Source organism: Cebus imitator, unplaced genomic scaffold (genome assembly GCF_001604975.1).
Source record: "Cebus imitator isolate Cc_AM_T3 unplaced genomic scaffold, Cebus_imitator-1.0 Scaffold8, whole genome shotgun sequence".
NCBI lineage: Eukaryota > Metazoa > Chordata > Mammalia > Primates > Cebidae > Cebus > Cebus imitator.
Window position 1 is genome coordinate 3630342 of NW_016107323.1, and position 22694 is coordinate 3653035.

Below are 22694 nucleotides of genomic sequence, written 5' to 3' on the forward strand. Positions count from 1 at the left end.
AAACCTATCTGGGCACGGTAACATAAACCTGTGATTCTACTTATTCTGGAGGCTGAGTCAGGAATATCACTTGAGCCTGGGAGTTCAAGACCATAACGGCCTATGATTATGCCACTAGTCCAGTCTGGGTGACAGAGCAAGACCCTGTCTCCATTTAAAAAAGCAACTAATGATAGATAAACCAGGAATGTATTAGATAGTGGTAAGTGCTGTGCAGAGACTTTGACTTGGCTAATAGATGGTATCAGAGAGGCTATTTCAGGTTGAGCAGTAAGGGCAAGTTTCTCTGAGAAGGTGACATTTCAGTGGATAGATATATGACACCATGACAGTGTGAAAACCAGGGACAGGGGAATGTTCCAGGTGGAAAGAACAGCTTCTACAAAGGCCCCACTGTTGTAGGTGGGCTCTCCATATAGAGCAGAGTTGTGCATACAGGTGGTTTATTAGGGTGTGTGCCCAGCCCCCACACCCATGGGGGTGTGAGGAACAGACAGAGGGGTGATGGGCAGTGAAGAGGTTATCACAGAGGCTTCAGTCAATCCTGCAGGGAGTTCTGAGGTGGGGTTGGCCAGTTAAAGATGACCCAAATCAAAGCAACAGATCCAAGCCTTTATTCCCCACCCCATTGTCCATCACTGGACGGAGGCTGCCCCCAGGGCGGGTGTAGCTTGGAGAGGCAGTTCCCTTCATGTTAGGCTGAGGATCACTCCTTGGAAGGACTCAGCCTCCCAGCAGGGGGAACAATGTCTCAGTGCCCCAGGGCAGTCTGGGTACACACAGCGTCCACCACTCCTTCCTGGGATGGCAGCAGGCTGAGCTTGCTGAAGAACCAACAGGTAGGTGGCCCATGTGGTTGGAGGGGGAGAGGTGGGCAGGGGAGAGGGCACATAAGCAGTAGAGATGAGAAAGGAGGATATTAAACTTAGATAGGAACAGGCATGCCTAAAACAGTGGTGGAGAACATGTGATCTCTAACGTAAAGCTGCACATGTATAATTTAAAAAAAAAAATGGTTTCAGTAGAAAAACTTAATCTCTCAGAAGAGACTGGTGCACCCTACATTTTAGAAGGAAAAGCAACATAAATTATAATGTGTTCCCTTTTTGCTCTGCCTGCCAAGGGTTGAGAGTTAAAGCTGGTGCTTACATACTTTTTCAATTTCTTTTTTCCTTTGTTTAATTTTCTTCCTCTTTTGTTAGTTTTTTTTTCGTTAAAAAAAAAAAAACTTAGGATAGGCCAGGCGCTGTGGCTCATGCCTGTAATCCCAGCAATTTGGGAGGCCAAGGCGGGCAGATCATGAGGTCAAGAGATTGAGACCATCCTGGCCAACGTGGTGAAACCCCTTCTCTACTAAAAATACAAATTAGCTAGGCACGGTGTCACACGCTTGCAGCCTCAGCTACTCGAGAGGCTGAGGCAGGAGAATCGCTTGAATTCGGGAGGTGGAGGTTGCAGTGAGCCGAGATCGTGACACTGCACTCCAGCCTGGTGACAGAGTGAGACTCCATCACAAAAAGAAACAAACAAAACCCCAGGATATAAGCAAATTTAATAAATATATTTTTGCTTTACTTTTATTTACAGAAGAAATATATTTCCTTGTTAAAAATTAAAAACATAGGTAAGGCTCCAGTCCATTTCTCATTGTAGTTCTTTGCCTTCTCCTCAAAAGCAATCTTGTTACCAGTGAGACATGTGTGTGCATGTGTGTAGTTGTATGTATACATATGTGTAGATAGGTATTATAGACCCTTCCCTGTGCATTTACACGCATATGTATCTGTAGAGGTTTCTGAACGATGGCTTTTTATTTAGCATTGTCTCCTTTATAAAAAGCATGCAGATGTATCACACTAAAAAACTGATCCACAACCTGTTATGCTCGATTAATCCACTGCTTGCTTTCTTCCTCAGTAGAAGGTCCTGAAGCTACACCCATAGTTCATAAAGAACAACCCGATTTTAACTGCAGCGCAGCATTCAGCATAAGACAACAGCAGAATTAATGCTGCTGCTTCCTTTTTTTTTTTTGAGACAAAGTCTTGCTCTGTCACCCAGGCTAGAGTTCAGTGGGGTGATCTTGGCTCACTGCAACCTTTGCCTCCCAGGTTCAAGCAATTCTTCTGCCTCAGCCTCCTGCATAGCTGGGATTATAGGCGCACACCACCACATCCAGCTAATTTTTGTATTTTGGTCAAGATGAGATTTCACCATGTTGACCAGGCTAGTCTTGAACTCCTCACCTCAAGTGATCCACTGGCCTCAGCCTCCCAAAGTGCTGGGATTACAGGTGTGAGCCACCGTGCCCAACGTCATTTCCCTTTTGAGGAACATTTAGGTTGTGTTCAAATCTCATCTTTGCCATTACAAATAGGGCCTCACAAAACATCTTCCTGTATGACCCCTTGAACACCATGGGAGTATTTCTTCGTATCTGTATCAAGAAGCAGAATTGCTCCATTAACACTTAAAGTGTTGATGGATTGCAAAATTGACCATTTACCATTTTATATCTTCATCCACAGTGCAAAATACTTACAAAACAGGAACCTAAAGCTAGGACAAGCATCTCATTCTCTGAGGCATTTATATCCTTCATGCTGTGCCCTCTCCAGCGGCAGCAGGCAGCCCCTGAGGACAGAGAGGAGGGAGGCCCAGGAAAGGACACTGGCCTCACCACCAAGGTGCCTGCCACCTGCCCGACAGTGCTGAGCTCTCCTGGGACATTTGGCTTGTTATTGGAATTGGGTTAGGAGCTATTTGCTTCTCCTTCTTCCCCTTCCTTGCCACAAGCCCTTCCCCATCACCCTAGAACAAATAACACCGCTCTAAGAACAAATAACACAGCAGCCAAGCAGCCTAAAATAATTGGGGCCACGTGATCTGGAGGCAACTCCCAGCAGAAAACAGGCAAATATTGTCAAATGCCTTCTGCCAAACACTTTCCAGCATCCTCGGTCACGAGGATTAGTAAATCCCAACTCACTGGGGATGGTGAGCGCTGCTGGAATCCCGGCCGCACAATAACCTCTATTCATGCAGAGAATTTCGAAATGGAAAGCAGCCTGTTCCGCAGTCCCAGCCTACTTGCTGCCAACACATGCCCCCTCCGTGCCCCGCCCTTGCCCGCCACCCTTGCCGCCCTTACCCAGAGCTCCTTGTGCGCCTTCTGGGTAGGGACGTTTTCCCTTCCAGCAATTTACTGAAGAAATGAGGCTCTTCCAAAAAGGAGGAGGACTGAAGATCAAATTGTCACTTTCAGGGGGAGTTGTGAGGAGATTTTCCTTTCTTTTGAAAAAAATTAAATGGAGGACTTGAGTGGTTGACAAGCTATCAATATTCCAAATTAATATGAAACAAAAGAAATTAATTTCTCTTTAGAATGTTCTGGAAGGTCATAGGTAAGAAATTGGGTTTGACACTGTTCCAAAGAAGAAATACATTGATGTTTTAGACCAGATCACAGCTGCTAGACCAAACTCATTGGATGTCACTGATAACTGACGTTTTGCACCCATTTGTGACTTTGATTCTTACTCAACAGTGATAGAACATTGCTTTCATGACATGAGTTGGGTAGCATGGTTCTGAAAAGGGAGGCTGAACATTTTTACCTCTGAATGCAACCAGTGTTGCTAGATAATGCCACTAGATGTGACTGTGTCCTTCCAGATGACCTCAGCTACAGATGTAGGAAGGTCAGTTAAGCCAGACAGCTCAGTGCCAAGGGCAGAAATGTCTCAGGGAATGAGATGCTGGGTTGTGGAACCACAACTTTTTTAAAAACGTATTTTGTGCTGTGGGTAAATGTGTCAAATAGTAAAGCCATTTGATGGGCAATTTTGTAATCCCATTAGCATATGAAGTATGTGCACCCAGCAGCTCTGCTTCTTGATGCTGGCAGGGAGAAACACTCCCACGCAGGTGTGTAAGGGAGCACATAAGAAGATGTTCTGCAGGGTCCTATTTGTAATGGCAAAGTGCAGCAGAGATGAGTAGAGACTGGTGTAGGTGGAAAGGGACCACTGAGGAGGTAGCTTCTGGTAGGGGATGGTGCCAGAATCACCTCAGCTACTGTCCAGGACCACCGGGCTCTGGGCTGCAAACCTGTAGCCTAGGCCTCAAGAGAAGCATTGGCAACAGCATGGAAATTTCAACACTGTGCTCTATACACTGCCTAGTTTTATATAAAGAAAAAAGAGGGGACTTGAATAACCAAAAACTGGGCTGAGAGATTCTAGAAGCTGCCTAAGCTCAGGCCTTACTGGAACACTAATTCAGTAGGTTGTATGTCAAACCCAGGGTAGGAATTTGATGGCTACTTTAGACCACCTAGATCCAGTTTAGACATTACAATGGCAGCAGTAAGTCTCTGATTCAGTCCCTTGCCCCACATCAGCCAGACCTACAGGTTCAGCAATCACCCGTGGGATGCCAGGCTTGTGAGGTGATGTCACTGCTGAGCATGCCTAATCCTCATGAAAATCCCGTAGACAAGGCAGGACAGTTACCTGTATTTAAAGAGGAGGAAACCAAGTTAGGTGACTCAACACAATGGAGTGTCATTGTCTCTTTCTACACAAAGAAGGGGACATACCTGACTACCCAAGGAAATCCTCAACAAGGGGGGAGCTGGGCCAGCTGAGGTCCCATGAGAAATGTCAGGGCCCACACAAACGCTTGTTTCTTATTGGCTCATCTACTCAGCAGCAAAGCGTGGCTTAACTGTTGTTTAACGAAATAGATTGGCTTTTTGTTTGTTTTATTTTGCTTTGGATTTTTCTAGACTTAGCCTCAGGCCTAACCAAAGCCCATATGAGCCAGAGTCCACTGTTTTCTATTCATTTGCTGTCTGGTGGTGTTATTTCCCTAACTCCCATCGTCCTTCTGGTAAACTGTTAGTTTCTTGAAGGCTGGGGCAACAGGAGTGTCTTCTTGTTCATGGCTGTATTCTATGGTGCCTGGCACATAGTAGGTGCTCAATAAATATATGCTGACTGACTGACCAAATGAATGTCAGTCCCTAGCACACAGTGAGAACTTTAGAAGCATCATACCCGAGTTCATCTATTTTTGTTTTGTTTTGTTTTGTTTTGTTTTTTTGAGACAGAGTCTCACTTTGTCACCAGGCTGGAGTGCAGTGGCACGATCTTGGCTCACTGAAACCTCTTCCTCCTGGGTTCAAGTGATTCTCCTGCCTCAGCCTCCCGAGTAGCTGGGACTACAGGTGCGCGCCACCCTGCCCAGCTAATTTTTGTATTTATAGGAAAGACGGGGTTTCACCATGTTGACCAGGATGGTTTCGATCTCTTGGCCTCATAATCCACCCACCTTGGCCTCCCAAAGTGCTGGGATTACAGGCGTAAGCCACCGTGCCTGGCCCATACTTTTAAAGCCTAGCTTTGTCTAGCCGAGTCACTGCAGACAAGCCACTTTACTTCCTTGACCCTCTATTTCTTCCTCTATGTGATAGGGATAGTGTTACTCATCTTGTGGGGTAGTGATAGCAAATCCGAACATCCCTGGTGCAGAGTAGGCACTTGAAAATATAAATCAAATGTGTTAATATTAACCATGCTTTTCCTTTAACCACTCAGATATTAAGATTAATGAAACACCAGAGTCCTTCGACCTGTGCAAAAGCCTGCCTTCCTTCTTGTTGCCCCTTTCTCCTCTCCCCTCCTTCTTCCTGCAGTGTTCACTGACTGTGTTCAGGGCACAGTGCTAGGAACTATGTTAACATCCATAGGAATTTGCTTTGTTCCCTGCCCTCAAAGGACTTTCAGTTTAAGATATAAAACATTACCTGAATATTCTACAATATTATAGAATAATGCTGATCATTACTTTTAACTGAGTGTTCCCTACAGTAAAGGGCCTCAGGCTATGTGTGGATTCTTGTCCTCACAGCAAGCTTGGTAGATGGGTACAGTTTCTCTCATTTTACAGATGAATGAAGGGAGAGAGTTCAAGTAACATGCCCCAGGCTATACAGCTTGTAAGTGGTAGAGGCAGGTTTCAAACTCAGTGATCTCAAACTCTAAAACCAGTGCTGTCATCTGATGAAAGCTATTTGAGCCATCAGCTATAAGGAACTATGGCCATCCCTGGGAAGTAGTGAGAGCTTTATGAGCAGATGATGTGGCTTTTCTACAAACATAACGGTACCTGGCATTTAGACCATTGCAGCACTCTGCACTCTACATGTTATTGAAGGAATAAATGAATTTGGCAAAGGAGGAAAGGATTAAGAAGTGGTTAGCAGATGGGGTGGGTTGTGCATTGAACGTAGTTCTATGGAAAGGAGATGTGAGTTGAGCCTTGATGTGTGGAGCATGGTGGAAGAGGTCATCCCTTGCGGTAGGAAGGTGATGGATCTTGTGTGGGGTGCAAGGTGACATGGTGTCTCAGGAGTGGGAAATGGTCTAGTTTGCTGGAAAGAGGTATACCTGTGGGCAAGCAGGCCGGAGAAGGAGCCAGGGGCCTTGGATGCCACGGTCAGGAATGTGGACTTTCGTGGAGAGGGAACGGGGAGCCATTGATGGTTATAGATTACTGTCTTGTCCCAATGGCTTGACAAGAGTTTTTTTGTTTTGTTTTTTTCTCACATAGTTTACAGTCTCAGATCTCTGTGACAACTTCGGTGATAAGTTATAATAATTCATATTTTTAAAATATCCTGTTGCAAGGTCTGGGATTTCTGTAAAAAAAAATTCCTGTTGTCTTTTCTTTTGGTAAAAGAGAATAAAAAGTTTCTGTTCCTGACATGTGTGCAAGAACTTGAGAAGTGGGCACTTGAACTGATGGAGAGCAACCTTTCGTAAGAATACATTGATCATGCTGCTCCCATGCTTATAAAACAATCGATTTAAAAGATCTCTGTGTATACATGTAAGAAATCACAGGTTTAAAATGAGGACAGTGGGAAATTATGTCAGGTGCTGAAGCATTTGCTTTTCATTGTGAAGTGCTGATACAAAGCTTCCTCCATGTGTCCTAGGAGGCCACATGCTGAAACCTTGTGAGGAGGTCTTCTTAAAAATATATAACTCAGATAATGACTCATGTTAGCTAGCAGACTGAGCTCATTATCTCTCCATAATAGGATAGGCTCAATTCAAATATAATCAAGTTGTTAAATAGAAGATAAGAAAATGGAAGAAGTGGGGAATTTTTTTGTGATCATTAAAAAAACCCAGGTATAATGGAGCATTGTTCACCATGTCAGACTAATGATGTCCTCTTAAAGAGAGGAGGAAACGAGAAAATTTCATCAGATATGAAGAGAAATAATTAACTGCCTTTCTTTCTGCCATGCCTTGGTCAGGGAAGTGGACATTCCAATTAGCAACTTTAGTACACAGGCAGAACCTCTGGATTTTGTGAGGTTTGGGCAAAGGTGTCATGATGCTATTCCTGTAGAAACTCATCAAGCATCAAAGGAGCCCTTCCGTGCCAATTACATCCATTTGTTCATAGAGCTTATTAAAATGCTTCGTAGTTATAAGCCACCTAGTTACTTTGAGGCTCAGAAGCTCCGGAAAGAGGAACAAAAACGTGGGCTGAAATGTAGTTATTTAGGAGGCTCTGGCCTTTGACAGGTAACTGTTTAATTAGCTCAGCCTGTTTGAACCATGACTTACACCCATCTGATTTGAATAGTTTGTTGCTACTATGGGTTCATTTGATGGGATGTATCTTAACCACAATCTTGTATTTTAATCTTGACCTCTTGGCCAGATTTAGTGAGTACTCAGCCACAAGATCAGCAAATAGAAACTGAGGCCGGGAGCTTAAATAAAGTAACTAATCAGTGAAGGTGCCAGGACTTTACTTGGAAACCCATGCTGTTTAAGGCTGCATTTGAAAGCATGATTTTCACCTTTACCTCTCCTCTCCTTCTGCATTTCTGACCATGGAGAATGGAACCCCATTCATTCATTCTGCCCAGTTAGGAACCTGAGAGTTTGCTTGGTTGCTCCTGCTCCCCTCACATCTGGCAGCATGAGGCCCACACCCTAAGTGTTATCTCTGCCCCCACAACCACTGCTTCAGTTCATGCCCCAGCATTTCCTGCTGGAACTATTATAGTAGTTCCTAATTGGTCTCCTGTGTTCATTCATTCATTCAACAAGTCCTAATTAATCAGCCACTATGTGCCAGGCTTTGATCGTCCTCCTTGGCCACCTCCTATAGAGGTGCAGAGCAAACTTTCCAAAGATTGCATTGATCATGCCACTCCCAAGCTTAAAAACATCTAATTGGTATTAAAGGATCTGTATTAATTTAAATAATAATATGCAAGATGAATTCTGAATGGTTTGAAATGCACCTTTGTTTAGGATGTTTAAGATTTTTTTGGCCAAAATAAATTCTAGGAAGTCATTAATGAAAATAAGCAAAAAGGAATACTTTTATCTTCCCCACAGCTTGTCATACACAAAATTGCAGCTGCCCAAATTGTTCATAGGTATGCATGAGACTGGAAAATGTTCCACTATAAGTGTTGAAGTCAAATCTCTTTTAAAAATTGCTTAATGGAACTCTCAAAAGTCTAAGATAGCCAGGCGTGGTGGCTCATGCCTGTAATCCAAGCACATTGGGAGGCCGAGGTGGGTGGATCGCCTGAGGTCAGGAGTTTGAGACCAGCCTGGCCAGCATGGAGAAACCCTGTCTTAACTAAAAATACATAAATTAGCGGGGTGTGGTGGTGGGCACCTGTAATCCCAGCTACTCAGGAGGCTGAGGCAGGAGAATCGCTTGAACCTGGGAGGCAGAGGTTGCAGTGAGCCCAGATGGCACTACTGCAATCCAGCCTGGGTGACAGAGCAAGACTCTCTCAAAAGAAAAAAAAAAAAAAAGTCTAAGATAATACCTGTGAGACAGGTGTTTCATTCTTGTTTTTGTTGTTTGACATTCTTTTATTATACCCAAGCCATTCCTGGCAAATAGAACATATTTAAATAATGTCAGTTATTGTTGTTATTGATGATATTATTATTATTATTCCTATAGCATCCTAGCAGCACTCAGGTCTTCCTATCTCCTCTGAGTCTTTGTTTCTTTCAGTCCTCCTGAGTACAATTCTAATGCCTTCTTCTGAAAATAACATTTTTATAGTAGCTCTTCAACTCCAAGGGGGTGCTAAATTCTTAACCAAATCATATCCATTTGTATGGCATTTAAAGACCCCCTCCACCCGCCATGGTTCTTCCCTTTAGAGATCCCTTCACTCTCTCTCCAATGGGATCAGCGTCTCCCATCGTTCAAAGCACATGGCATGTCCATCTCCCGTCCTTGCTGTTCTACTTGCCTGAAATGTCCCTCCCTCCCCCAACTACCATGGCAGAGTACCAGAGAGGTTTGGAGTGAGACAAACCCTCCTACTTACTAGCTGCATGACTGGGCAAATGAGTTACACTCCCTGAGTCTCAAATTCCTATCCTGAAACATACGTGTAAATACCTACCTCATACCGTACAGTTTTTATGAGATCAAATGAGACCATGGATACCAAGTGCCCAGCACCTAGGAAGAGCTCAAGAGATGCTAGCTGTTGTTGTTTTTTGTTGTTACACAATTCGAAACCCAATTCTTCCATGAGACTTTAATTATCTACTCTCATCTGCACGTCAGTCTCTCTGCTTTCCTACCTTCAACTGTACCTATGGTCAGGAGTTTATAGTAACTAAATATTATTTTTTGTGTTGTGCATACTTCTCTCCAAATAGACTGCAAAGTTAACTAGGACATAGATCATGTCTTATGCCAACACAAATGCCTACAGGAGCCAGACAAGGAACAGAAAACAGACAGGGCACAAAAAAAAAATAGGGAGGAGTGAGGACTCTGGCCAACTCCAGGGCACATGTAGCTCTGGCCAATTGTTGTCGTGCGGGAATATGGGCCCAGTGTTGCCAGATCTCAGCTTTTTCAAAAGAAGCCAAAAATCCAGATTCTTATGTGCAATGTCCTGAATTTTAAAAATTGGGCCAACACTGTTCAGGCCAAAACAAAGCATGTCTGTGAGACCCCAGTTTGAGAAAGCTATCTGATTCAGAGGGCCCCTACAAGTTTGTACACGAGCTGGTTACTTGGACCTCTGAACTCACTTTTATAGAGAAACAATGCCGTGAATGGCAGTTAGGGGTCCAGGCTAACCTCCCATGCTGATTTTCATTCATACGGGACCTGAAGCTTAGGACAGTCCTAAGAAACCTATTATTTATGTGAAACCCTTTTCCTAGGAAAACACACTTGGAATTCCAATTTATGATGTCAAAGACATACATCAGAATGTAAGCCCATTTAGGATAGGACCATTATTTTGTTTGCCACTGTTTCCTTAATATCTAGAACATCGCCTGGCATTTAGTAAATATTTGTTGAGTTAAATGTTATCTGTGACTTTTTCCATCTGACTACCATTAATCTGTTCACTGTATGTAAACAAGGACCAGCTTGCTCACTGTGATATCCCCAGTGCCTGGCAGGTGAAACGATCAATAAATGTTTGTTGAATGAATAAATGACTGAAGTAATCTATCCATAAGACACTTATTGAGCACCTACTGTCTGCCAAGAAATATGCTGGACCTCAAGGATACAGAAGTGACTCAGACACCATCCCAGCCTCAAGAAATTTGATCACCTAGAAAGGATTACCTCAACTATATTTCTGGGAACATTTCTAAAAACCATCCCTAGTTACTCAGTGTTTCCCTTCCCAGAAGAGGGGGGATGGATGAGATGATCGGGAACCATTCAGCACCAGCTTTCATCTTGGCGCTGACAGGTCTCTGTCCCTAGGGTTGTATCCCCCTCTATGAGGCTGGAATATGAAATGACTGAACTGATGTTCTTGCAATCATACGTTGGAATGAGTTGAGTGAGCACTGCCCTTTCAAGTGGGCACCTTGGGGGGCCGTGTCCTCATTCCACTTCACTTACGACAGCCCTGGGCCACTTCTTTGGCAAATGTTCTCAGAGGGAGTTTTGAAGCCACTCGAGGACATTTATTTCCTTGCTTTAGAATTACACCTTATTTTTGACCAAAAATATTGGGATTGGGGGATGGCTTTGCAGTCACTTTATCCCCCAAACTTGCTTCCAAATGACTTTGGGTTGTTTCCTAAAATCTAGTTAATGATCAAAGGAGAAAAGTTTTCTCTTGGTGAGTTGATTGAGCAGTAGGTGCCCCGGCTTCGAAGGCATGACCCAAAAGAGAAGTTTCCAAATTGTGCCACAGCAGTTTTCTTGGGAAAGGTGTTTAACCTTCCAGAGTGCCTAGGACAATGGAGGCATGATTCATTTGGATGCCTACATTCTGGTGTTTGGGTTAAAGAATAATAAAAATTTAAAAACCCTGTCTCTAATTTTTGTTTATATCTCCAATATCTAGCAGAGAGTCAGGACATATAGTGCCCAAAAATGTTTTCCGGAGAGGAAGAATGAATGATGAGGAAGTCTGACATCTACTCAGTGCTTACCATGCATGTGCCGGGCACCGTGCAGATGCTTGTCACACGTTACCTCATCTGATCATTATATCCACTTTAGGAGGCACTCACAAATCAATCCCTCCAAAGGGAAACTGAGGCCTGAGCTTAAGTAACTTGCCCAAGGTCACCAAGCCAGAAAGTGACAAGGCTGGGTCTGTAAATTCAGTTGTAAAAAAATCTCTCCTACAGAATCCCTAACCTAGACTCACCAAGAAGGTAAGGAATGGGTATAGAATTATTTCTCCTAGCACAGCAGAGTAGAAGAGGATCCTAAAGTAATCATGGGCCAACTTCCTCCTCTGGTCATGAGACCTCCCTTCAGTCAGCAGATTAGTGGCTGTACGGCTGCATAAGTCTCTCCTTGGGCATTGGTTTTCCCAGACGATCCCCTTCCATTGAGTCTGTCAGCCAAGGAGCTCCAAGATGTTGACATCCTCCTTTGGCTTTTAGCTATTACAAATGGCTCCTCAAGTGGGTCTGTGGTTCCAATCCTGGCTGATTGGGGCCCCCACAAGACCCTAAGTAGTTTTTGGAGTTTGCAAGTATCTGATCTACCCAGAACAGGGCCAGGCCAATGACAGTACAGAATAGAGAGTCTGGGAATTTGGGCTGAAAAAGTAGCCTAGAGTCATACCCAAAGGGGCCAGGATTCTGACAGTGCCAACTCACTAACGCCAGGCATGACCTTGGGCGGCTTGCTTTGTCTTCCTGGGCCCCAGTTTCTCCACCTGTAGAAGGAGCGTTATTTCTAAGGTCTGCTCAGCTCTAGAAGACTAGAAAAAACAGATCGTTCTTGCTTGGGGCAGGTAACACATTTTTTGCTCATTGGGCATTTATTTCCCTAGGCTGGAGGAGAACTATGAGATTGCAGAGGGAGTCTGCATCCCTCGCAGTGCCCTCTATATGCATTACCTGGATTTCTGCGAGAAGAATGATACCCAACCTGTCAATGCTGCCAGCTTTGGAAAGGTGAGTCCAGCCTCACCAGGCTTATCCTCCCCACGACCCCAACTTTAAGTAATTTATGCACAGTTTTAAAGCATTTTAGTTATTTTTTTTTAAGTTATCAAAGATCTTACTTTGGTACTTTGACAACTTCAACTTCACTGTGATACTTTGCTATCAAAATTTCAAACAGTTCAAAAACATTATAAAGTAAGAAGGGACCATCTCACCTGAATTTCCTCAGTACTTAATTTTCACAAAGTAACGTCTTTTCTCTGAGAGGCAAATATTGAACTCACAAATGTGTTACATGGATGTCAATCGGCCTGGAACAGGCAACCTGCTTGGCTTAGTCATGTGGATGCTTGGAGGAACTGGAAATGGCCCTGTGTCCTTAGATTGGAGGGGTGGGGTCCTCTACAGGGAGTGATACTATTTGCATTGTCACTGTAGTCCTGACTATTCTCTTTATACCTTATAATAAAAATGTAATCTACATTCAGAGCTATGTCTACAAAAAATTGTTAGCACTGATCATTCCCATTTAATAGGCCAAGGAAAGCTGTTGGGGCATTCTTTAAGACTGATCATTTATTTATTTGATGGCTAAAAATCTATATTTTACACCAAAAACCCAATTTGAGTCAGTACATCTAAACTCTTCCTCCCTTTGTTAACTTCCTTTTTCTATGTGTAATTTTTCCTGCATCTGCTTACAAAAATAGGCTTGTTCTCTGCCACGATTCTTTACCAGTGTTCTGAGTGCAGGAATACCAAGGGCTGAAATGGCAGAAAGAGGTCAGTGTATGAGTTTCAGGAATTCCCTTTTTCAGATCCCCAACAGATAAATCATCTGTAGGAAAAAACAAAGAGCAGTGTTAGGCCTGAGCCAACCACCCTGGAGAGCCCAAAAATTGAGTGGCTGAGAAATGGCTGCATTCTAGAAATGGGAGGATGCTCTGTGGTGACTTTGGGAGGGTAAAGCGTTTTTGTGCTGTGTTAACACGATTTCTCCAAAGTGAAAGGGATGTTTTTAAAAAGTCAGTGGAGAAACAACCTTTGGCTATTTCATTCGTTCATTTCTTCAGTCCCTCAGTATTGATAGAGACTGGCTATGTCGGAGGCCCTGTGTTAAGTAGTGGCAATGGGGACCCAGAAAGGATCTCTGTATGAGTCTGCTATGGAGGTGCCCCCCAGCAGGTGGGAAAAGGGAGGGCACACACTGTGGCTGTGTATGCTATGAGCTTGGCCAGGTGTTTGTGGTGTCATCTACAAACCCACTCACAGAGGCCACAGTGGAGAGCCCAGATGAAGCCTCTTACATACAGGTTGGGGGACAGGTTGGGTGAACCAAAAGACCAAGAATCCCGACTTTCCTGGACTTACCTATCTAACCTCTCTGAGCCTCAGCTGCCCCAGCTTCCTCAGGGAGATGTTGCCAGATTCAACTGAGATGATGTCAGTGGATGATGGAAGGTACTGTTTACTCAGTCATCCAGTAACTCAGACATATATTAAGCACCTACCATGTGCTATTATAACTGTTGCTGTTATGAATTCTGCATGAGATGTCTGTGCATAGATACAAATAGACATTTGTTAGCTTATATTCTGCAAAACAAACAAAAACCCTCACCACTTTTAGAAACTTCAGTTTGCCTGCGTAAGAGACCTCTATTCTCTCTTTCTCAAATACTTTTGTAAACCTATTAGCTTGTGGTTTTCTTGACCTCCTGATCTAGGTAAAATCGGTTTACACTCATGCCTTCACCTCAGCACCCCAGTCTCATTCTCATTTTAAGTCTCAAGCCTGCTCCAAGACTTTAGCAGCCCTCAAGGCATTTGCATTCTCAGGGTCACTTTGACTAGGGACTCTTCCTTCTAGTCATGAGCCATACGTGGCTGTTTAACTTAAAGTTAAACAAAATAAAAACTTCAGTTCATTAGCAGTTGCATTAACCACATTTCAAATACTCAAGAGCCACATATGACTAGAAGCTACAATATTGGGCAGTGCAGAATGGAATGTTCCCAGTATCACAGAAAGTTCTATCAGACAGTCCTGTGCTATACCACAGTGAGTCAAGGAGGAAACTGAGCACCCGCTTTGCTTTTCGCAAGACAGCCTGCAGGAAGCCTCTGTGATCCTAGTAGAGTGAAATTTGTAGGAGAGAAATTTGTTTACATCCCAAACAGGATCTCACTGAACAGACATCACATCCCCCACTTCAAAATGCTCTTCAGCCTCTTCACCACAGTGGGGGCTTACTGGCCCTGCCCCTGCTGCTACTATAACCAGTCCCAGCCCTTCTCCGCCCTGCTATCTCCCTTTTCTCTACTTCCATCTCCCTTCTCATTCTCTCTTCCTCCTCCTTGAGACACCCCTCCCTCGCTAAATGTCATCTCTTCTTCGATCTTTGGTTTCTGCTGACAACTATGCCCGTAGAGGTTATCTCACTCACCCTAAATGGCTTTTCAAAATATTTTTCCAAACAATACATTTCCTCCCTAAGAATTACAGTGCCAGCTACTTCCAAAATAGTCATTTTAAAAAACATCCAAACTCCGTCTTATCTTCAGCCTGAAAACAAGGAAATACTCTAATGGCATTAAAAGCACAAATGCAAATGCTCTGTGCAGCTGCCTTGCCATCAATTTCAAATGGACTGGGAATTGGGGCTGTCCTTCCAGCCACAGAGGACAGGAGCTGCCTGCTAAGGGTTTCTACACTGAGCTTGCTGGATTGAAATCCCAGACACATTTGCCTTTCCTGAGGACTCCAGCAAGCTGCAGCTGCCCTCTCCTTGAGAGAAAAAGACTAGTTGTTCTGTGAAACTTTGAGGTGAAATCATGGACAGTCTTCCTTTGAGCAGATTCATCCAAACTTATGATTCATTGGTGAACTTTCAACTTAGAACAGGCAAGGTTTAATATTTCAGCTTACTCTTAGAGAGCAAATATATCAGTAGTAATCTCTACCTAGCTTGCAAGTAGGCTGAGGCAAAACAGACATCAACGCTGAAGCTGTGCCCCAGGGTGACTTGGTTGGGATACTGTTCTTCATAAAGCGGATGGCAGCCATTGCTTCGCTGCAAGTAAGATCTGAAATGTAAATCCTCTTTCCAAGTCTGTGGCCAAGCCCCATAAGCACTGGCTTCCAGTAATGCTGTATTGACTTTGGGTCCCGGAATTAATTTAGGCAGTGTAGAGAATGTGAAAGCTTTCAGTTGAAATGGTCTTGTGCCTGCTTTCGTTGTTAAGGGTAATGAAAGGTCACCTGACTTGGAGTCACTGAACTTTTCTGAGCTCACATTTCCTTATCTTTAGACAGGAATAATCTCTCACAAAACTAGGGATAAAATGAGACAGTGCTTATGAGGATGTTTTTTGAAACTGTAAAGTATCTACCCAACAAATAAATAAATCATCATTATCTAAATGATGGTCCCATTCCATCTCACCTCCCATATTTCTTGAACTCCCAGCCTCAGGCGATCAGCCCGCCTTGGCCTCCAAAGTGCTTGGATTACAGGCATGAGCCACTACGCCCGGTCCCCACCTCCCATATTTCTTTACCATGCTTTATTCTTCTTTATCGCATTTATCATGACTTGAAATAGATACATTTATACGTTATAGTTCTCTCTCTCTCTCTCTCTCTCTCTCTATATATATATATATATATATATATATATATATATATAGCTATTTTTCACTACTGCTATTCTAGGCTTGCCAAATATACATATATTTATATACATATATATGTATATGTAAATATATATATATATATAAACACCTACCATGTGAGTATAGAAAAGCATTATATATACATAATGATTTTGTTTTATCTGTCCCCTCTAGAATGAAAGCTCTATGAGGACTTTTTTGTTCACTACGCATCCCCTACAGGCAGAACAATGCCTGGCATGGAATAAGCCCTCAGATATTTGTTAAGTGTTGTATAATGTATATTTACATTATTTGTCAGGGACCATGTGAATCATTTTTACATATGTGAACTCATTTAACCCTCATGATAATAGCCCTATGAAACTGGTGTTGTATCCATTTTCCATTAGCCCATTTACTGAGCAGGAATGAACTCATTGAGGTACAAATGGAAGCTAGCTGTATCTTTACTTACTTTGAAGAATCGCCTACAAAGATTTCTGTCCAACTCTTCCTGTTCTGATGACAATGTCTTCAGAGGGAAATCCCACAGCATCTGGTCATGTTCACCCATCACATTGGTCTTGGTTTAATAATTACAGCTCATTCTCAGCTATTAAAAAGTGCAATTCAGTCCAATTTAAAACTTCATTCTCACATCTAAGCCAGAGCTTCTTCCTCCCTGTGGCTCAGAATTTGCTCTGGGAAAGAGGAGTAGGGTCAGCTTTTTCTCCTTCCCTTTCTGGCTCCTCCAGGGTTGGGGGTGGGAGACAGTAAAGGAGGAAAGGCAACAAGAGTCATTTGACCAACTGGTGCTCACTGGGGGCTTCTCCTAGCTATCAGTGCCTTCTGCTATGACTGCCACCAAAATGCTGGGGTCAGGGATCCTGTCATAGGTTTTGGGGGAGTCTCTGTGGGTCTCTGTTTGTATTAGCTGAGAGATGTGTTCTCCAGCCAACCTCCTACAACCTCCACTTACAGGCTGCTTTGACCCCACCAGTAACCGAGTAGTCACTATGTAGCTCTCTTACTTTGTTGGAGGCATCTGCCTAACTCACTGCACAGCAAGTTTTACACCCTGATTCTTTTTTTTTTTTTTTTTTTTTGAACGGAGTCTTGCTCTGTCACCAGGCTGGAGTGCAGTGATGCAATCTTGGCTCACTGCAACCTCTGCCTTTTGGGTTCAAGCGATTCCCCTGCCTCAGCCTCCTGAGTAGCTGGGACTACCGGCGTGTGCCACCATGTTTTTGTATTTATGTTTTTTTAGTAGAAATGAGGTTTCACCATGTTGACCAGGATGGTCTCGATCTCCTAACCTTGTAATCCGCCTTGGCCTCCCAAAGTGCTGGGATTATAGGCATGAGCCACCACACCCAGCCTACACCCTGATTCTTAGAGATACCAAGAGGAGCCCCAGAAAAGCAGAATTGACAGATAGAACAGGCTGAACACAATGAAACATAAACGAAAAATAGCTTTAGTTTGTTCTAAGTTTGTCTATGGCCCACTTCCTTCCCTGACCCCGATGGTTGCATGGCAGATTTAATAGCTTTTGGGTTATTGATTATAAGAACAAATATTTTCTCAATAATTAAAACTCTCTTTTAGATGTTAAAAGTCCAGTCCAGTCCAGTTCTTGAATTTAAAACTGCAGTCTCACATCCACTTCAAAACTCCTCCCTAGCCCAGCTTGGATCTGCCTATCTGTGGCTTGGGGACCCATAGTGGGGAAGGGAAGAGTGTGATCTGATCTTCTCCTCTTCCCTGACCTTTCCCTCCTGCTCCTGGTCCCTTTAGATGTGTTAGACTGAGAAAAAAAAATCTTCTGGAATATAACTCTAGCTCTCCAGGGAAATAGTGAAGTAAATTTTTAGAGAACAACAGAACTATAAATTGAAACAAACATATGGTAATATGGATCAGAATTGGCATACATATGACATTGTCCAAGCTTATCAATAGGCAATTTTTTAATAGATGGTAGAAGTATCTAGCTCTGTCTAACTTAGAATGCAGCATTCAGTTTTCATACAATTAAATAGCAAACATTTATGTAGGGCTTTCTGAATACGTGGTACTGTTCTAAGCACTTAACATGTATCGACCATGTCTAGTTCTCTAAATAACTCTATGAGGTAGATACTGTTACTATTGTCTGTATTACATGGATGGTAAACTGAGTCCCAGAGAAGTTTGGTGATTTGCCAAGTTCACACAGCCAATAACTGGTGGACTCAGGATGTGAACTGGGGAAATATGGCCCCAGAGCCCATGCCCTTAGCCACCTCATTTACACAGGATGAGTTATTGCAGGGCTAGGCTAGGTATGTGTGGAGGCAGGTTTTGTGCACACTCTTGTCCTTATGATGGTGTAGTCATCAGTAGTCATCTGGTGACCTCCTAGGTGATGGAATTTGGGACAGAAGTCTCACCTCTCTGTATCTCAGGGGTCAAGTGTGCTGATCACTGCAGTTGAGAAATGCTTTCCCAAATCTTTGCAGCTGAGGTGTTCTGGGTACTATGAACTCTAGGGTACTGGGCACTACCTCTCTCAGCACCTGGGTTCATCCATTTATCTGATATTCATTTATCTCATGTCTATGTGGGCCAAGCCCTGTGTTGGGAGATGGGATACAGAGTGAAGTCTGCCTTCAAGGGGATGACCCTGCAGAAGAGACATATGCACATGAGTGACTGCAAAATGAGATGGCAAATGCACCTCCTGAGTATGAATGCAAGATTGGAGGGACACAGGATTGGAGGGATGCTTCCTCCTTGTGGGGGTGAGGGGCAGCCTGAGAACCAGGCTGGTCATTGAAAAGCTTCAGGCACTGAGCATCCCCCTCCCTCAGCCACAACCCTGGTAGATCCATGGAAACTGAAGTGGGTGTTTTAATTTCATCAGAAGCCTCCTTCTCCTGCTTGACTGTTGGTCTTTCAGAAACTCTAAAATGAAAACTCTACCCACACAAAGATGGAGCACCACCGCATTTGGCCAAGAAGCTAAGCCTTTTCAGAAAGAACAACTGAACCTCAGATTTTTGAGCAAAGAGAACATCTCTAACCTACAAATAGGTTGCTTTCCAAGCATTTGTAAGATGCATTTCAGTAGAGCAGAGGTCCTCAACCCCTGGTCTTTGGACTGGTAGCGGTCCATCGTATGTTAGGAACTGGGCCACACAGCAGGAGGTGGGTGGGTGGGTGAGTGAGTGAGCATTACCTCCTGAGTTCTGCCTCCTGTCAGATCAGCAGTTGCATTAGATTCTCGTAGAAGTGAGAACCCTATGGTGAACTGTGCTTGTGAGGGATCTAGGTTGCACGCTCCTTATGAAAATCTAATGCCTGATGATCTGAGGTGGAACAGTTTCATCCTGAAACCATTCACCCAACCTGTCCATGGGAAAGTTGTCTTCCATGAAACCAGTCCCTGGTGCCAAAAAGGTTGAGGACAGCTATAGTAGAGGCCACAAAATGAAAGAATGTCTTCTTTAACTAACATTTATTGAGGGTCCACCATGTGCTGTAACTAAAGAATTTCCAATAATGTCAGGTTTTGAGCCCTGAACTTGAGGATCTATCACCCTTACTTGCTATGTGATGATGGGCAGATCCTTTTCCCTCTCTGAAACTTACCTCCTCCATCTATCAAATGGGGAAATTAGTCTACAAGCATATGAGGATCCTTAACATATTGGCCCAAAACACTTTTCAACTACAAATCATAAAATAGGTAACACTGACTCTGTGCCAGCTCCTGGGAAAACACTTTTCATAGATTATCTCATTTAATCCTTGCATACCCTGTGAATGAAATGCTGTGATTTGGGTTTTTTATTTGTTTGTTTAAAACTTTTTAAAAGAGAAATTTTAGGTTAACAGTAAAGAATAAGTACAGAGGTTTCCCATATACCCCTGTTCCCACACTTGCATAGCCTCCCCCATTATCAACGTCCTTCGCCAGAGTAGTACATTTGTTACAACTGATGAACCTACATTGACACATCATCACCCAAAGTCCATAGTTTACATTAGAATTCACTCTTGGTGACTTCACTCACATTGGTGAATTCACTCCCATTCTAGGAGTATGGACAAATGTATAATGACATGTACTCATTGTTATGGCATCATGCAGCATATTTTCACCTCCCTAAAAATCTCCTTTTCTCTGCCTAGTCCTCTCTCCCTGTCCCCTAACCCCTGGTAACTACTGATCTTTTTACTGTCTCCAGTTTTGCCTTCTCCAGAATTTCATTTAGTTGGAATCATACACTATGTGCCCTTTTCAGATTTGCCTCTTTCCATTCATAATATGCATTTAGGTTTCCTCCATGTCTTTTATGGCTTGATAACACATTTATTTTTAGGACTGAATAATATTTCGTTGTCTGGATGTACCATGGCTTATTTACTGAAGGCTATTTTGGTTGCTTCCCATTTTGGCAATTATGAATACGGCTGCTATAAATATGCATGTGCAGGTTTTTGTGTGGATATAAGTTTTCAACTCCTTTGGGTAAATACCAAGGAGTGTAATTGCTAGATTGTATGGTAAGAGTTTGCTTAGTTTTGTAAGAAACTGCCAGACTGTCTTCCAAAGTGGCTGTACCATTTTGCATTCCCACAGCAATAAATGAGAGTTCCTGTTATTCTACATCCTCACCAGCATTTGGTGTTGTCAGTGTTCCAGGTTTTGGCCATTCTAATAGGTATGTGGTGGTATGTCATCGTTGTTTTAATTTGCATTTCCCTGAAGTCATATGATATGGAGCATCTTTTCCTATGCTTATTTACCATCTGTATATCTCTTTGGTGAGGTATTTGTTGAGGTCTTTGGTCCATCTTTTAATTGGGTGGTTTGTTTTCTTATTGTTGAGTTTTTAAAGAGTTCTTTGTATCTTTTGGGCAATAGTCCTTTATTAGATGTGTCTTTTGCAAATATTTTCTCCCAGCCTGTGGTTTATCTTCTCATTCTCTTGACATTGTCTTTCACAGAACATAAGTTTTTAATTTTAATGAAGTCCAGCTTATGTATTATCTTTTTCATGAATTGTGCCTTTGATGTTGTATCTAAAAAGTCATCATCATACCCAAGGTCATCTAAGTTTTATTCTATGTTGTCTTCTAGGTGTTTTATAGTTTTTGTGTTTTATTTACATCTGTGATCCATTTTGAATTGATTTTTGGAATGGGTATAAGCTCTGTAACTAGATTCTTGGGGTTTTTTTTTTGGATGTGTATGTTCAGTTGTTCCAGCACCATTTTGTTTAAAAGATTATCTTTGCTTCATTTATTGCCTTTGCTCTTTGTCAAAGATCAGTTGACTCTATTTATGTGAGTCTATTTCTGGGCTCTCTATTCTGTTTTGTTCTATTTGTCTATTATTTTGCCAATACCATACTGTCTTGATTACTGTAGCTTTGTTGCATGTCTTGAAGATGGGTAGAATCAGTACTCAATTTTTGTTCTTCTTCAGTATTGGTCCCCCTATTCTGGGTCTTTGGCCTTTCCATGGAAACATTAGAATCAATTTATTGAGAGACACAAAATAACTTGCTGTGATTCTGATTGGGATTGTATTGAATCTATTGATCAAGATGGGAAGAATTGACATATTGGTAATATTGCATCTTTCTATCCATGAACATGGAACCTCTATTTTTATTTACTTCTTCTTTGATTTCATTCATCAGAATTTTGTGGTTTTCCTTGTATAGGTCCTATACATAGTTTGTTAGATTTCTACATAAGTATGTCATTTTGGGGGGTTGCTAACATAAATAGTATTGTGTTTTCAACATCAAATACCATGTGCGTATTACTGGTATATAGGAAAGTAATTGATTTCCATATATTAACCTTGTGTCTTACAATCTTGCATAGTTCCAGGAGGATTTTTTTATTTTTTATTTTTGTAGAATCTTTTGGATTTTCTACTGGGACAATTATGTCATTTGTGAACAAAGAGTTTTATTTCTGACTTCTCAATGTGCATACATTTTGTTTCCTTTTCTTGTCTTATTGCATTGGCTAATGCAGTATGATATTGAAAAGGAGTGGTGAAAGGGGACATCCTTGCCTTGATCCTGATCTTAGTGGGAAAACTTTGAGTTTCTTACTATTAAGTATAATGTTAGCTGTAGGTTTTTGTAGATATTCTTTATCAAATTGAAGAAGTTACCCTCTATTCCTAGTTTGCAGAGAGGGTTTATTTTTGTTTGTTTGTTTGTTTCCAAATTATGAGTGGGTGGTGCAATTTGCCAAATGCTTTTTGGGCATCTATTAATATGATCATATTTTTTTTTTTAGCCTGTTGATGTCATAGGTGACATTAAGTGATTTTTGAATGCCAAACCAGCCTTGCATATCTGGGATAAATCCCACTTGATTATGGTGTATTATTACTTTTGTACATCATTTGATTCAATTTGCAAATATTCTGTTAAGGATTTTGGCATCTGTGTTTATGGGAGAATCGTCTGTAACTTATTTTTAATGTCTTTTTTCTGGTTTTGGTACTAGGTAACAGCTGACCTCATAGAAGAGTTAGGAAGTATAGTCCCTCTGCTTCTG

General features: G+C 42.4%; 1 protein-coding gene across 4 annotated transcripts in view; it reads left to right on the forward strand.

The window, feature by feature from the left end:
• The window catches only part of RFX4 (regulatory factor X4), a 177663-nt gene that overhangs the window by 54874 nt on the left and 100095 nt on the right, over positions 1 to 22694 (forward strand). For all 4 annotated transcript variants that reach the window (XM_017540861.2, XM_017540854.2, XM_037742972.1 and 1 more), the window contains one exon: positions 12350 to 12473. In XM_017540861.2, coding sequence (XP_017396350.1) covers positions 12350 to 12473 — 124 coding nt within the window. The remainder of the gene's footprint in view (positions 1 to 12349; positions 12474 to 22694) is intronic.